This window comes from Quercus robur, chromosome 11 (genome assembly GCF_932294415.1).
Source record: "Quercus robur chromosome 11, dhQueRobu3.1, whole genome shotgun sequence".
In the NCBI taxonomy this organism is placed as follows: domain Eukaryota; kingdom Viridiplantae; phylum Streptophyta; class Magnoliopsida; order Fagales; family Fagaceae; genus Quercus; species Quercus robur.
Window position 1 is genome coordinate 32,289,466 of NC_065544.1, and position 17,760 is coordinate 32,307,225.

General features: G+C 42.2%; 1 protein-coding gene and 1 long non-coding RNA gene across 2 annotated transcripts; one reads left to right on the forward strand and one right to left on the reverse strand.

The window, feature by feature from the left end:
* Window positions 1-3,962: 3,962 nt before the first annotated feature.
* Window positions 3,963-5,621, reverse strand: LOC126706941 (uncharacterized). The gene is made up of 2 exons (XR_007648771.1): window positions 5,265-5,621; window positions 3,963-4,504 (listed from the first exon to the last, which is right to left on the reverse strand). It is a non-coding gene; the product is annotated as an uncharacterized LOC126706941 (long non-coding RNA).
* Window positions 5,622-11,644: 6,023 nt separating this feature from the next.
* On the forward strand, window positions 11,645-12,190 carry LOC126704963 (uncharacterized). The gene has a single exon (XM_050403939.1). It carries the CDS (start codon window positions 11,645-11,647, stop codon window positions 12,188-12,190), a length of 546 nt encoding a protein of 181 aa, XP_050259896.1.
* The last annotated feature ends 5,570 nt before the right edge of the window (window positions 12,191-17,760 follow it).

Genomic DNA, 17,760 nt, shown 5'->3' on the forward strand with positions numbered 1-17,760 from the left:
CATAACAAAAATGTCAAGGATTAAGATTTGAAATTGGCTTTAAGTAATGCACAAGTTCCAAATAATTGAATTAAAAACAATAACTCGGCCTTGAGTCGTTAAGTATCCATAAAATTTTCTCAAAGGGTGTTTTTTGGCATGGATGCAAAAAGTTGCGTTAATATGTCACGGTAAAGTCAGCGGATGGACGTTTTTTCTTCTTCTTTAGATGAATGTTGTGGGTGATTTTTCTATTAGCAGTTAATCGACAGTTGTAGAGTTGTAGTTAAAATGTATGTATGTTGTCTATTTATGACCCCAAGTTTCAGAAATCCATTATCAATGAAAGCTGTAGCTTCATTTTATTTTTATTTTTTGGAGACTTATGCTGTAGCGTTATTTTTTGTTTTCTTGCTAAGAGTTGTATCATCATTTGTTGTTTAATCCTACGTTTGTAAAATCGTTATCTTAAACTGCACGTACTCGTTTGATAATTATCTCAGTACAGAAATTTTACACCCATACATAGCAAAGCAAGTGGTCTAAGCTCAAGCTTTTCTATCATTGTTATCATCATTAATGTTCTCTTTCTGATAATGAGAGCATCCTCACACGGTAATACTGACACCGCACAAACAGATGATTCCCAATCAAATCCTTGGTGGCAGGCCACAAAGAGAGTCGATCTTGCAATTAAACTATTAGACTTTCGGTATCAATCTTGTGATTTTAGAATCAGCTATATAGGCAATTTTGTTCGCAACAAATTCTATAATTGCTAAAGTGATTGACTGTGAGTGGTGGATACAATTTACATCTATGGACCTATCACATTTTCTTGACTATTTACACTCACTTCAATAATTGTGAAACTTGTTGCCGAAAAAAGTTGTCTTTTAGTATTATTGTTTTGGAATCCATTGTTTTATCCATTAGATAGTGGACAATACAAAAGAGTAATACTCTCCCTCTAAATAATCTCTTCAGTATGAACTAGATCTGATCCCAAATTTCTATAAGATACCAAAATCTCTACTAGTACAGATGTGAACTAAAGTAGCCAGGGGCCATGTCCCTCAAAATCCCACAAAGCTCTTTCATTCTGCATAAACTAGCGTTTATATAGATCAAAATTGTATGTACCAATCTAGGCTACAAGAAAATTATGTGTTATGGAGATATCAAATAGATTCTGATCTGAATATCAATACAAAGATTTTTTTTGTTTTTGTTTTTGTTTTTTTGTTTTTTTTAAAGAAAGAACTTTAGAGTAGAGGGTTGGTGAAGCCATACAGATTTGACGAGTTTGACTATTTTGGTCAGCGACAGCTCATGTTAGAATTCCGGCGCATGCGGAGGCGTGGATCAAAGGAGCCCACCACTAACATGCGCTGTTAGGGGGACATTGAACCGTCCTCTCTATCTTTTTTTGAGACTCACACTTTAATTTTCTCAAACACACTACTTGTCGGTTGTGTCGTTTTTATTTTTATTTTTATTCTGCATAGGACATCCATGTTTATTGGTTCCAACCTTTGTTTCAATTTTTGATTTGGTGCTAATGTTCCATGCATGATATAAACAAGACATTTCTTATTTCGATTAAGGGTATGTGGTTAGATCTTATACTTAAACTATGAATACTACAAATTTTACTATAGGTTTCGATATGTCTGTTACCGTTAGCTTTTATAATGCAGTAGATTGATTTTTTTATAGGGAATTGAGCAACTTTTAATTTAAATGGCATTTGTTTATTCTCAATGTACTTTTATAGGGAATTGAGCAATTTTTAGTTTAAAGAATTTGATTATTAGGTTTTGTTTATTCTCAATGTAGTGTGACCCTTTTGAAGCCTGCTAATTAACGAGGACACAAGAATAGCCAGTTAACAAAAGCTTTTTACTATAAAAGACTTATAAATCAATGTGTACGGATTACAAAAGAGTAATTCACAATTTTATCTATTTTGTTGTTGCGTGATATTGACATTGATCACATTCATTGTTACATCGATTTCTAAAATTTTTGTAATAAAATTTATAGTAAGTTTTTAAAACATTTTTCTGGGATACTAAACAAAAGAGTTTGATCCCTCGTTTAAAACTGTCTTCTTAATTTAGCACAAATTGTATTAGTATGAATTTTTATCATCACAGTGATTAAGTTTGACTTTGGATAGAAATTCAAAAACATGCAAGATAGGACATATAATGATGAAGGATTGCTTGATGTGTACTAGACTCGATAACACGCCTCGATGAGTAATTAGTCGTTATTGAATGAACTTGAAAGTTCAAACCCGGCCATGCAAATCTCTTAACATCATAGGATCTTTGTCTCCTGAATACTATCTAGGCCTTATATTTTTTTTCCCCTGTTAGAGAATATAATCTAGCCATGCACCTATTATGATAGCACTCAACAACAATGGATTTGACCCGTACTTAAAACGCCATCAGTATTAGAGTTTGTTTGGATACCGTTTATTGCTAAAAACTGAAAACACTGTAACAAAATAATTTTTAAATGTGTGAATAGTACCGTGAGACCCATTTTTGTAATTATTTTTGCTGAATTCCATATTTGTAGGTCCTATGAACAGTGCATGGGATCCACAGAAAAAACTCAAACGCGTTGCTAAATGCAAATGTTGACCTATCCAAACTTACGCTTAAATCAATTTATGAGAAAAGCCTAACATAGAGGTAATGATATAGAGATTGACCGAAAAGCTTCGGCAGCATGGTTGCATACTTGCATGTGTTCTTGTTTGCTTAGCTGATAAATTCTATTATCATCAAAATAAGAGATTTAAGGATTGGATTCCCGTTTACACCGAGAGTCAACTAGTGTTTTAATCTGATGATTAAAAGTAATAATCATCATGTAGCGGATATTATAGATTGAAATTTTACTGTAACCAAAAAAAAAATAAAAATTTTTTTTTCGAGATCTGGGTGCTTGGGGTCCATTATCAACATTGGCGATGCGGCGTTTTAGACTTTGCAATATGCAAAAAGCATAACATGCACGGATGATGGACCCCAGTCTCCAATTGAAAGCAAAGAATGGGAGCCCATTGGTTATGGATACATGCAGACTAGATTTATTTTATAATGACATGCCACACAGAACGCATTAAATCTATGTTTGTTTGCAATTCAGTCGAATTTTTGTTCTATCATTTTCATAATAGGGCTATATTGTTTTTCCTTATGTTTCTTCTTTACCCTTTTTATTTTATTTTTTAAATTTTATTTATTTATTTAGTGCAGATATGTATTAGCTTTTAGTTTTTCTTTTAAATGGGGTGAATGCCTCTTCAAAGTACTCAGAAGCCAGTGACCTTCCAAATTTCCATCCTGTGTCTAGGGGTGGCAAATGGACGGGTTGGGTCATAAATGGGTTGGGTGTGTAATTATCTATTTATCCATTTATGACCCGCTTTTATATAAATTAATTATCCATTACCCGCCCAACCCATTTAATTAGTAATCCGCCCATTTAACCCAATATGACCCAAATACCTCCAAAACTAGTTGAATACCCTATTGACTTCCAAAATTACCAAAATACCCTTAAATACCCAAAATGACCCAAATACCCCCTACAATTACCAATATACCCTTGGACATCCAAAATTACCAAAATACCCCTAGAATGATAAATATACAAGTTTTCTCATTTGTCAAATTAGTTAGCCAAAAAAAAAATATCAAAAATTAAACTAGATTCCTGAATATAAGCTATATTTCCATAAGGTCCAACATTATCCATTTTTTTTTAACATAATCCCACAAAAAAGGTAAAGATCCAAAATTTTAGGTGTGGCTGAATCTTTTAAACAAATATAAGCAACTTCTATTTTATGTAATTTAGAAACACATGTATGTCTCATAATTTCAATCTTACTCATTAAAACATGATTAGAGATTGGAACCTAAAGAAATTACTAAGTAGCTCATAATTCAACACCAATATTAAAACAGTAAAATTTATAACCTTAATTAACATTGCCCAAAAACTTAATTATATTCCAGCAATCATAGAGAAAAATAAAACCACAAACACAGTAATGAGCTATATTTTAGCTTAAATTTTTAATGAATCTTTATCAAGATGGAGGTGATAATAGTCGGCAACGACGAGGCGCTAAAGCCATCAGATCACATGGGCCAAGCCACTGCAGCTGGTCATGGTGGTGCAAGTTCCACTGTCACTGGAAAGTCCAAAGATTCTCACACAGCTACTCATCAAGATGCCTCTGTCTCTACTCATTGCCCAGCCACCCCAAAGAAGCTACCAGCTGTGAAACCTGCCTCTGCCTGCAAAGCTGAAGATCAACGTTGAACCCATGAAATTTGCACTTTGGAACTTTTGAGTATTGTCTTTTTCTTGCTGTTGAATGTTTGATTATGCTTTTCTTCTTTTGTCCTGCTTTTTCAGTGCTACCTGTTGTTTAGGATGGCTTCTTCTTTCCTTTTTCTTTTTTTTTCCTGCGTTTGTAGAATTTCCTCTCTCTCTATATGTACAAAAATAAACTGAGAAAATGTGAGAGAAACTAAGGGACCCTTAGTTTAGGTAATGAGCTATATTTTAGCTTAAATTTTTAATGAATCTTTATCAGAATAGTACTCTGACATCCACAATGAAAACCACTTAAAATTTGAAGCCAAAGATGGTTGCACCTAAACAACTCCAAAATTGGCTGTCATGTGCTTTAAAGAATCAAATGTGGAGGAACCCAGGATTTCATCAAATATAGTTTTAGTACAAATAAGGAAAATGGAAGAGAAACTAATCAGCAAAGAACATAATTTAAGTAAAAAACCATTGGTGCTCAACAATTTCGTCATGAATTTCATTATACAAACAATCAGTTTAGAATGCTAGAGTAAAAGTACTACCTACACAACTAGTTGCTGACTTATAACCTAAATCCCATTTCTCCATTTCAGTTCGACACAAACAAAGAGAGCATCATCTTTTGCCAAGCATTTCATCAAGCACATAATTTACATTTCAAACCCACAAACAAAAACGGAAAATAAAGACAAACCCACAAACAAACAAAAAAATCAAATGAAGAAGAAGAAGAGTTGAGAGCCCATTTCTCCATTTCAGTTCGACACAAACAAAGAGAGCATTATCTTCTGCCAAGCATTTCATCAAACATGTAATTTACATTTCAAACCCACAAACAAAAACAGAAAATAAAGACAAACCCACAAACAAACAAAAAAATCAAATGAAGAAGAAGAAGAGTTGAGAGAAAGACAAACTTGAACGGTCAATAAGGTCAGTTACCGATGAATGATTCAACGGCCACCGCAGTATTGTGTTCCGATTGCGAATCGGAGATCAGGGATTGAATCGGGAAGCTTCAGAGAAAGAAACAGCTTTACACGCAACACAACGCAAGAGAGACAGAGAAAGAGAGAGAGAGAGATACGGAATATAAATTTTTTTTTTTTTTTTTGTTTGGTTACTGAGAAAATTTGAGGGAAAGTGTTTAGGAGAGTGAGAGTGAGAGGACTGAATGTTTTGGCTTAGAAAATCTAAGGGAAAGGGAAAGTGTTTAACGTTATATTGTTTAGTGGGTAATATGTGGGTTTATTTAATTTTAAAATTTAAATGGGTTTAGTAGGTATGGTGGATTTATCCATTTAGACCCATTTAATTAAATAACCAAATGAGTCATTATCTATTTAATCTAAATATTTAAATGGGTTGAGTTAAGATTTACCCAAATGAGGTGGGTAATGGATGGGTTAATGGATATGGATAATTTTTGCCACCCCTACCTGTGTCTCATTATGATTCACTACAACACAAATTAGAAACTTTTCCATCAAATAAAAATTACTACTACTATATTAACTAGCTTTTTTTTAATTAACAATTATTTATTGTTGAGGGCCATTTGTGGAAGCCCAGACAGACAGAAAAGCCCAATAATGAGGACTACAAAGAATTGACAAGATAAATAGCAAAAAATCCATTAGGCCCAAGCGGCAGGAATAATGGATCACAGGCCCAACAAATAAATAAAAGGGTCTTGAAGAGGAAAGCGGGTTCAAAGAAGCCAGGAAAGAAAGAAATAGCGTCCCATGGGTAGAGTATGAGGTAGAAAAGTGAGAAAGGGCCGTCGCAAGCCCAAGGCAATTCAAACTAAGAGAGTAAGGGGTTTATGGCAGGCCCATGAACCCCAAAGATAAGGATAAGGTTATTGGGTCGGGGAAGCCCAATGAAGTTAGAAAAAGCCCATGGGAGTGTGGAATTAGCAAACAGGCCAAGGAAGCCCAAAGAAAGCAATTGGGCTATGGATGCCCAAAAGAAAGCCCAAAGGGACATAGGAGCCCATGAGTAAAAGCAAAACAGTGCCCATGACAGGCCACTGAGAAAAGGGATAAATGGCTGGCCCAAAAAAAAGCCCAGCAAGATTAAGTTATTACGGTAGGAATAACAGTTCAACGTTGCAAGCAATAAAGAAAATCAAAAGTGGGCCAAAGAAATGTAAGGCCCATCATCATACGAAGCCCAACTCCTGAATGGAGCGGGAAATTAAAGAAAAGCCCACATGAAGGGTCAAAAAACGTAGACGGAGAGTCTCCAGATCACGGCAGACGCATGAGCAGCAGGCAGACTCTTGGACATATCTGAAAGGAAAAACACGCGCAAGGCCCAGGCACCACCAGCCTGTACCCAGCCAATATAGGACATGGTGGGGCCATGGGCCAGAGGTAAGAGGTAAAGGGGGTATGGTTTGGTGGTGGGGAGAAGGAAAAGATCTATTTTGCGGTTCCTGCCCAAGCCCTTTTGAGAGATACGTCCTGTTGGGATGATAGACCACCCAAAAGAGGCAAGTTTGAGGGGGAACCGTTGGGTGCATGCTTTGAGAGTAGAGAGAGAAAGAATTTATACCGTGGTAGGAAGAAGTGTTATGGTATACAGAGGAACGAAACAAAACTGCCTCTGTCTGGCAAAGGTGGATGTCGCACAGACCTGGTGGTCGGGAAGTACGTCCAGACCAGACAAAGGCGGTTAAGGGGCAAAACGGTAAAACATTGGTCACGGTAGGCACTATAAAAGGGCCCTTGCCGTGCCCCGAAAAAGGGGATCGAAAAACAGAGTATTTTTACGGAGTGAAAAGAAAAACAGAGCAAGAAGAAAAGAAAAAAAAGATAAGAAAGAAAACAGAGAAGAAAAGAAAGGAAACTAAGGAAAAAGGAGAGTTAATTTAATGGGCATGCACCAATAGATCGGTTTCCCTCTCTCACCCTTCAAATCTTACTTCCTTCCAAAACGTAAACAAGGACTCTTTCTTTTTGGGCAATAACCATTTAGGTCCGACTCCCTTAAAGCCATTAATCCCCACGGCAGGATCTTTTTCCTGGGAGATTATTTGCATTGAGAAGAGGCGTTCTCTCCTCTTTGGCTTTGCTGCGGCAGACTAAGCTTAAAACTTGATTTATACCCATTTGATTAGCTAGTATTATTTTCTTCATTTTTCTCTGTGATTGACATCATTATGACTGTAATCATGCTTTATTAGTAAGGAGTACATAGCTATTTATTTAAACAGTCATAGTACTCTATTTTGATTATTATTATATCTGCCTGCCGTAACTCGTCTGCAACAGTTCTGTTTGCCGTAAGTTTACTCCTGGTAGACAAGGCATAAGTTTGTGCACAAACCAGCCCAAGTTGAGTTACAATTGGACCGGCCCCAACTCCCTTATTCAGAAATATTCGGGCCCATCACCGTAAGAGGCAGCTTAAGCCCAATACACCATACACAAAAAAAGGCCCCTACATTAAATTGGCTACTTCACTGGGGAGTTAGGAAGCAGACAGGGGCAAAGGAAAAGAAAACAGAGTCCCTCGCAAACAATGCCATCATAGTCCAGGACGACACGGAATATGAGTGCCGTACCCTCATAAGCAGAATCCAGGCCAACAACGCCTCACCAAGAGCAACTTAACCAAACAGAAGGTGCCAACAGAACGAGGGCTGATCCTCACCCTCAGACAAGAATCCCCGCAGACAATGCCAACACCTTTGTCAAAGTATTGCAATCATTGCAGCACTCGTAGCAACAAATGATGGGAGAGATCCATCAACTGAAGGCAGACAAAACAAAAGAGAAAGGCAGCCAGCCTGACCCGGATCATGTGGCAGACAGAGAAGAGACATTGGCAGGAGGTGTCCCTCGAAATGCAGGACAGCGTTTTATTACCATGGTTGAGGTAGCGGCTCTCTTGGAGCAAGAGAGAGCCAAAACACCAAAGGAGAGGTTTTACGCACGGAGACCTCCCTATCCTCTAAAAGTACTCAGCAAGCCGTACCCTGAAAGGTATAAACCAAGGGCCTTTGCCCAGTACGATGGTAGGAAGGGAAGTGCGGTAGAGCACGTGAGTAAATTTATTGACACCCTTGGCCCTTACGCAGCAGACGAAGACTTGTGTTTGCGGGAGTTTTCAAAGTCACTGTGCGACTGGGCATACACTTGGTACATTGGCTTAAAACCAGGATCAATCCCAACCTGGGATGACATGGTGGATGCATTTTGTACTAAATACTTAAAACGCTTGCAACTCTGCAAGCAACCAAGCAAAGGAATGGAGAGGATCTGATGGAATACATCAAATGGTTCAGGGACATAGCACTTGATTGCTATGACCACTGTGAAGAAAGGACGTTGGTAGAAATGTGCATGACCAATATGATTCGGGAGTTCAGAGCTGTCATGGAGAATTTGGAGATTTCCCAGTTCGCATAGCTATTGCAGAAAGCTAGAAAGATGGCTCAGTCCGTGAAACCCAGTTCAGACAAGAGAAACGCACCGCAGGCTATGGCGGTGTCCACTGGAAACCAGAGAAGGAAAATAGAGGGGAGGGAGTATGATACGCCCCCACCCTTACCATGTCCTCCTAAGGAGCTGGATGTGTTACTTGACAAATGGATAGCGGATGGGATCTTTAAACCCAACCAGATTTCTAGAGAGCCTACGGAGGAAGAAAGGAGGGATCCTCGCTTCTGCCGCTTTCATAACTATGTACAACATCCCACCGCAGAATGTTGGGCGCTCCGCAGGCTGGTGCACCGCAGGATCAAAGAAGGCACATTAGAGCTGACCCAGCAGGAAGTCCAAAGAAACCCACTCCCAAACCACAAGGGAAAGGGTGTAGCAGCAGTAGTGATATGTGCAGACCCGGGAGAAGACGAGGAAGAAAACTTGGCCCTGCCTGCCGCGGCGATTACCACTCTTCAGCAGAATGCCAAATTCAAAAATCTATTTGACCAGTTGGGACTTACAGCAAAAGAAAGAAAAATAGCCACGGAGGCTTTGGTAAGCATCGCCTCCGAGGCAGGGGTGGAATGCCTGTCAGCAGAGATGCCAGAAGACAGGGCCCTCCTGCAGGAATCAGCAGAAATCACGTTTAGCAGTAAGGATATGGAAGTGGGGCACCCAGACCATAAGAGGCCTCTCTATTTAGCAGCATCTATAAATCAAATCCCCATTAAGAGGGCCTTGGTGGATACTGGTGCTTCTGTAAACCTCATTCCGTTGAGTACCTTGCAAGCTGCAGGAATTTCAGAGAAAAAGATCCAAGGATACCCGATGGAAGTAACGGGGTTCGGTGGAAGAGGTGAGTACACCGCAGGCCACATTCAGTTATGGTTGAAAGTAGGCCCTATAGCCTCTTCAGCTCGCTTCCACGTGGTCAGAACGGAAGTATCTTACCATGTGCTTTTGGGAAGACCCTGGTTACACAAACACCAACTAGTCCCGTCCACCTACCACCAATGTGTGAAGGGAAGATTGAATGGTAGGATGATACGCGTAGCGGCGAACCCCTCGCCGTTCGAGCAGGCAGAAGCCCACTTGGTGGAAACCATGTTTTATGACCAATGGGCTCCATCTAGAGAAAATTCGGTTGCAAAGCCACGAGGCACCTTTGTGCCTAGGTGGGAGGATGTTCAAGATGACCTAGAACCTGATTTAAGAGAGCTACTGGCGCGAAAGAAGAAAAGGAAAGAAGCGCCTGCCGCAGAGCCAGACGAAATACCTCAGTGCATCAGGGTCCGAGGCCTTGATGGTAGGATTGTTTATAAATTATGAAGGTGTGTGGGGCCCATGGGTGAGATGCAAGTGGGTCCCACCCAAAAAGGGCAACACAAGAGTTTGGCGTGTTGCGTTGCCGAAGGAAGTTTGGGAAAAGAAGAAGAGAAGGATGAAGCAGTTACGGTAGAAAAGGACATCCAGGTTACGGCAGAGGAAGAGTTGGAAGAAGTTGACTTAGGGTCTAACCCGCAAGAACCAAGGCCCATCTTAATTAGTGCAAGTCTGACAGGAAAGGAGAAGTCAGAACTCATACTGTTGTTGAAAGAATTCAAAGACGTTTTTGCTTGGGATTACAATGAAATGTCAGGGCTCGATCCCGGGCTCGTTGCACATACATTGAATGTGGACCCGGAGGCCAAGCCGGTGGCCCAGCCTGCCAGGATATTTCACACAGAAATAGAAGGGCAGATAGTTAAAGAAGTCTAGACATTTTTGCTTGGGATTACAATGAAATGTCAGGGCTCGATCCCGGGCTCGTTGCACATACATTGAATGTGGACCCGGAGGCCAAGCCGGTGGCCCAGCCTGCCAGGATATTTCACACAGAAATAGAAGGGCAGATAGTTAAAGAAGTGCAAAAGTTGCTAGCTACAGGATTCATCAAGCCTATCTAGCATCCTCGTTGGCTATCCAACATAGTACCAGTAAAGAAGAAGAATGGTCAGATAAGATGCTGTGTAGATTTCAAAAATTACAACAAAGTTTGTCCAAAGGACGAATTCCCATTGCCGAACATGGATTTACTAATAGACTCCACGGCAGGAAGCGCCATGTTCTCATTCATGGACGGTTTCAGCAGGTACAATCAGATCAAGATGGCGCTAAAGGATGTAGAGAAAACTGCCTTCAGAACACCCATGGGCAATTTCTACTATACTGTGATGCTCTTCGGGTTAAAAAATGCAGGTGCAACTTATCAACGAGCAATGACGGCCATATTTCACGACATGATGCACCAGGAGCTAGAAGACTATGTGGATGACATAGTGGTTAAGTCAAGGAGGAGAGAAGAACACTTTCGGGTGTTAAAAAGAGTATTTAAAAGATCCAGAGCTTTTAAGTTAAGAATGAATCCCCTCAAGTGCGCATTCGGAGTATCCTCTGGGAAATTTTTGGGTTTCCTGGTTCACAGCAGAGGCATAGACGTGGATCCGGCCAAAGCCACGGCCATAGCAACTATGAGACCTCCTGCCACAGTAAAAGAATTGAAGAGCTTCTTAGGAAAAGTCTCATATATCCGGAGATTCATCCCCGGGTTGGCATCAATCACCTCCGCCTTCACCAAGTTGCTTAAGAAGGGGCAAAGTTTTGAATGGGGGGAAGCGCAGCAGACGGCCTTCAAAAGGCTACAGCAGATAATGATGAACCTCCCCACGGTGCAGGCCCCTATTCATAAAAGACCACTGCTACTCTATTTGGCCACCAACTCATACGCCATCAGTGCACTAATTGTTTAGGAAAATGGAGGTGGTATCGAACAGCCAATATACTACATCAGCCGCGCCTTAAAAGATGCAGAAACTCGTTACCCAATGGCAGAGAAAGCATGCCTAGCCATTATATACGCTTCACAGAGGTTGCGTCACTATTTCTTGGCCTACGAAGTATGGCTGATGACTAAGTCACATGCCATTAAAGCTCTGTTACAACAGCCGATTCTCTCCGGCAGGATATCTCAGTGGTTGCTACAATTATCACAATACGACTTGAGAATGGGGACACCTAGGGCAGTGAAAAGTCAGGCTATAGCAGATTTATTGGCGCAGTTTCCAGGAGAGGAAGAATTCCCACTAGATGATGAAGTTCCAGGGGAAGTAGCTATGGCAGAGGAAGTCAGGGAACAGTGGGCAATGAAATTCGATGGGTCTTCTACTACCCATTCCGAAGGGGTAGGAGTAGTTCTGTATCATGAGGAAGACAAGGCAGTGGCGCTGTCATTTAAGTTGGAATTCCCCTGTTCAAACAACACGGCGGAGTACGAGACCTATTTAACTGGGCTTGTCACGGCGCTCGAAATGGGAGTCAAACATTTGAAAGTATCGGGAGATTCGAACTTGGTCATTTGCCAGGCCAAATGAAGTTTTTCCTTAAAGGAGCCCAACCTAGCCCCGTATAGAGTGATGGCCTAGAGAATGGAAGAGAAATTCTCAACCTTTGAGATAGAACATGCTCCGAGAAACGAAAATCGGTTTGCGGACGCATTAGCTGCACTGGGTTCGCAAATAATCTTCATAGGGAATAGCACTAATATAGAAGTCAGCAAGAGGGAAGAATCCATCATTGAAGTGTTGAAGGAAAAGTTCCAGGAGGAATAGGGCGAAGGCGATTGGCGAATCCCCATAAAAGAAACCTTAGTGTAGGGAGACGATGCAGTAGACTGAAGATATTAAAAGACTATGCCTTGGTAAAAGAAGAGTTGTATCGCAGGATGCCAGGTGGGGTCTTATCCAGATGCGTGGGCTAGAAAGAAGCCCAGAGAAAATTGAAAGAAATACACGACAAGACTTGCGGGTCTTACGGGGAAGTCAGTCTTTACCGCAGACTCCAGAGGGCAGGCTTTTATTGGCCAAGTATGGGTAAAGACGCAGATCAAGTCCAAACCCAGTGTGGGACCTGCTAGCTTGCGGCAGATGAGGAGGAAAGTTACGTTGTGTTCATCAGCGAGTATTGGAGAAGCCCTTTCATGCAGTACCTAACAGAAGGCGTCCTGCCACAAAGGCACAATGAAAGGTACAAGCTTAAGAGGTTGGCAACACGTTACTTCTTGCATAACACGGTCTTTTTCAAAAAAAGATATGATGGAGACCCTTTGAGGTGTTTGGGTCCTGAAGAGGCTAAAGAAATGATAAAAGAAGTACATTCAGACGAATGTGGTGAACATCAGGGAAAGAAAAAGCTTTACAGATGCCTGCTACAGATGGGCTACTACTGGCCAACCATGAAGAAAGATGCGGCAGAATTTGTAAAGAAGTGTCACAGTTGTCAGGTACAAGCCAATTTGATTCATACCCATCCACAAGGCTTGCACAGCATGGTCACCCCATGGCCCTTCCACACTTGGGGGTTAGATTTGGTAGGGCCAGTCAACCCACCATCGCGTGGATACATATGGATATTGGTAGCTACAGAATATTTTACTAAGTGGGCGGAAGCAGTACCACTCCGCAAGGCCACAGGGGGAGCAGTGACAAACTTCATCAAAGAAAATATAATTGTAAGGTTTGGGGTGCCCCACAGGATCATTAGTGACAATGGCACACCATTTGTCAACAGTGATGTTAGGAGAATGCTAGAGTTCTACCAAGTCAAGCACCACAGGTCATCACCCTATTACCCTTAAGGGAATGGGCAGGCAGAGGCAACAAACTAAATTCTCATAAAGATCATTAGCAAAATGAGCCAAGAGTATATGGCAGGATGGGCAATGCACCTGCCAGATGCTCTTTGGGCTTACAGAAAATCACCAAAGTCAGCCACAGGCTTTTTACCCTTTTCCTTAGTCTACGGAACTGAAGTAGTGAGTCTGGCAGAAATAATGACACCGTTCCTAAGGGTTATGCAGATGCGAGAAAAAGAAAAAGAGGGAGAAGTCTTTGCGGCATAAATGTTTGAGGACCTGGAAGAACATGATGAAAAGAGGGAAGAAGCCCAGGAACGCAGCCGGAGATACAGGCATAAGATGACTGAAGCCTACGGCAGGATGACCAAGGAAAGAGTGTTTGCGGAAGGACAACTAGTGTTAAAAGTGGCAGACTACGTCAGGCGAGATCTGGCAGGACCATCCAAGTTTGCACCAAAATGGGAGAGACCACTTGTGATAAGGGAAGCGCATCAAAGTGGGTATTATCGTCTAACTCAAATGGATGGCAGGGACTTGATGGATCCCATCAATGGAAAATGGCTGAAGCGTTATTTTGCTTAGAGAAGAAAGTTATGTGGTTGTCCCTTTCCTTAGTTTTTTGTTTATGTTTCCTTTACTTTTTCTTTTTATTCCTCCAAGTGACTATGTCACAGAAGAAATTTTAACGTGCTTTCATGAGTATGCAATGAAAAAGTACGAAGTATTAGCATCATATCATTATAATAGTAAAGAAAAAGTAGCAAAGTGTAGCATTATTACAAACCCAAACTGTGGCAAACACAAGCCAAGTAACTACGGCAGGAAACATATAAGTGTTCTGTGTGACATAACAAAAACAGAGAAACAAAGAAAAGGAAAGGAAACAGTGCCATCATCAATGAAGTTCGGAAATGAGACTCTGATCTCCAAAATGACTAGGCCCATTAACACCGGAAAGAAGATGCTCACGGCGACCCTCCAAATCTGCCACCTCTTTCTTCAAAAGCTCAATCCGGGCGTCTATGGCCTCAACGGCTGGCTGGACTCTCCTCATGAAAAAGGCTCGGGCAATCTCACATAGATGATGAAGAACAAACTCCACGGCGAAACCCACACTGATGAGCTCTTGAATCACGGCCCTCCACTGCAGGATCCTCCCGGCAGAAACAGAGTCAATGAAGTTATGCTCGATGTCATTCAGCACACACCCCAGCATTTTCAAGAAATGCTCCCTAGAGGAACGACCAAGGCGAAACTCCTGCATAAAATTGCTGTGACGGCTGTAGATCATCACTAAGTGTGAGACGCAGTCCTCAAGGACTCGGAAGCCATAAAAGTCTACATAAGGAGGACCGGAAGCCTAGAAGTCTGCCGGACCAAGGTCATTAACCTCCGGCTGGTCAAAGCGGACAAGGAAGGACGCAGCATCATCCGGGATGGCGGCAGAACTACTACCCTCCTCAAATTGAGAAGGGATAGTAGGGAGTGGACCTATAAAAAAAAAGGGGGGGAGACGCAAGGCAAAAAAAAAAAAAAAAATGGCACAAGAAGAGAAGACTTGCAGAAAAAGAAGATGAAATAAGAAGTGAAGGAAAATTGCCAAAGTTACCAGGAATGGGGGCTACGGGTGTAGCAGAAACAAATATTGTAGGCACATCAGAAGCAGGGGTAGTAGGTATGGATGAAACAGGTACTGAAGGTGCGGCAGGAATAGGTGCTACATGTGTGGCAGGAGTAGTCATTCCCACGCCTGCTGCAATTTCTGGCCCCTCAAATACAAAAGAAAAAGAAAAAAAAGAGATAAGGGGAAGAGAGATACATACCCATGAAGTCAGGCTCGGGCAAAGCACTCCCTTCTTCATCAGAGTCAGAAATTCTCTTTTTTAGCACGTGTGCATAATCAGGATCCTAAAAAATGTCATTAGACCCCTCTGAGGATAAGTTCGAATAAGGGCCACGGGTAGCGGAGCCGGGAATGGAGGAAGGAGTAACAACAAGTGAGGCACCACCTTTTGCAGCCTGGGAGATAGCTGCAAAAGGGTCACTAGTTGAAATCACAAGCAGCAGAACGGGAGAAGTGGTCTTGCTTTGAACAGCGGCAGGAGGAATGGCTCCCTCTGAAGGAGTAGGTCTCTCGGCAGGTAAAGGCGCAGTCTCACCAACCCCTTCGACATGAGTACCCTCTCTAGGTACCGGCTTGGCGGAAGGGGTGGGAGTTTTGGCAGGAGCCTTGTGTGCAGCAGTAGAAGGAGCAGGCGTTGCTAATACTACCTCGGCCCCATCAAAAAAGCCTTCCATAGGCACACCCATGGAGGCGGAAATCTCCTTGGCAGTGGGGCGACATATGGATAGAGGCTTAAGCTCCTCCTAACAAAAAATTTTTGTTAAGTAAAAGAACAAAAGACCCGTGGCAGAGGTGTGCGAAAAAGAAATAGGAGAGAAGTGGAGAAAAGGGACTCACCTCAGATTCAGGCTCATCAAGCAAAATGGGGTGGGTAACGGATGAATCTTCCTTATACTTGGACTAAAAGAAAAGAAGCAGAGGAAATTAGCGAGTTAGCCGCAAGAAAGTTAAGAAGTTTTGTCAAAGAAGAAAAAGGGGAGAAGTAACTTACCCTCCGTTTAGCGGCAGATACGGGGTAAGGAGTAGTTTTTCTTTTGCTACCACGAGTTCTGCTAGCCAAAGGAGCACCTACAGGAGGTAGTGGTGTGGCAGGCTTGGTTTTGCCGGCAGACTTGGGTTTGGCAGGCGCTTTCTTGCTCAGTACAGAGATGTTGATTACCTTAACTTTTTTTTCCCAACCAGAGGGATAGTCACCAGCGTGCCAAAACCATCCTTTCTTCTCCGCGTCCCATTCAAAGATGGCTGACTGGCTTTGTTTTTTGGCATACGCCAAAACAGACTTAGAAGGAAGCAGTAGGTGAGGGTTAACTGAGACAACCATACCTAGCCCTTCAGGAGGAATAAGGGAGAAGCCGCGACTCCCCGCTAACTCAGCCACAAATGAATCCATTACTGCGTGCCAGTAACCGTGCATGGGAAAAGTATAGACACCCTCTCTTAGTGAACCGGGAACTGTAATGGCGTTGAAACGCCTCTTCCAAAACTCAAAGGCAGTGTGTTGCAGGAAAGGACGGACTGATGTAGGAGATTCCATGAGTAAAGAAATGTCATCGGGGATGTCTTGATCCAACCCAAACTGCCTTCTCACCCGGTTGGCAGGATAGTAAACAAACCTAATGCCTTTATCAGCTAGGTAAGGCAGCCATCCGACATTGGTGGCAGCAAGATAGGTAATCCCAGTTTCATCAAAGCTAACCAATGGGGTAGTGGTCCCAATGGTGTCAACAAACGAACCCATGGCAGAATCCGCACAAGTATAATCTGTACCCAAATTTCTATAGGCTCTCTAAGAGAAACCCACGCCCTCATCAAAAGATTCAACCACAGAATAGCCAATCGGCTTCAAACCAGACCAACGAAAAGCAAACGGGAAATCAGATTCAAACCTGCCACAAAAATCGGTAATCACTCTCGGACAATTCTGGTACTTCTCTCTAGCAAACCGGGCGGGTCTACACTTTGTCAAGTACTGAGCACAACGCTCAAACAATAGCTGTTAAAGAATGGTACAGTGAACGGAAGAGGTAACAATGTGGCAGGACCCAGCCTGACTCTCATCACCACGGAGGATATCTAATTGAACATACAAGTGCCCCAGGAACATAGGGGCCAGCGGCAGGCTCACCCCAGCAGATATTTTGATAGCCAAACGAAAGTACAAAGGTTTTATGGCGTAGTGGGGGTGGGACCCAAAAACAAACTTGCAAAGCCAAAATGCAATAAAAGCCGAATGGTGAGCAGCAATAGAAAACTTAGAGGAAGAACTCACCCAGTAGGACAACTTGGCGTTTCCGGCCATCCTTTTCCTCAGTTCAGCTTCAATGGCCTCTTCCTCCGGAGAAAGCTTTAGGGCGGCAGGATCGGCATCGCCAAGAATGGGTAAGAGCAACTGGTTAGCCATATCCTCAAGGGTCACGGTGAGTTTGCCGCACGAGAAAAAGAAGGTGTGGGTGGTAGTACACTATCGCCGGACCAAATAACGGAGGTTATAGAGGTCCCGAAAATTAGACAAGCAGCGAGATGAGACTATAGCCTTCAAGACGCCGGCTCGTTGTAATAAGCCCATAAAGCCATGTCGGAAAGCTTACTGTCAACCCATTCCTTCCAACCCGAGGTTGTGCCGGACCCAAACTCAAAGTGAAGGGGTACGGGAAGCGAGATACCTTGGAGAATGGATAGATCGG

Bases quoted from the DNA above. Each gene is read 5' to 3' on its own strand.
- LOC126704963 (XM_050403939.1), top strand. From the start codon at position 11,645: ATGGCAGAGAAAGCATGCCTAGCCATTATATACGCTTCACAGAGGTTG.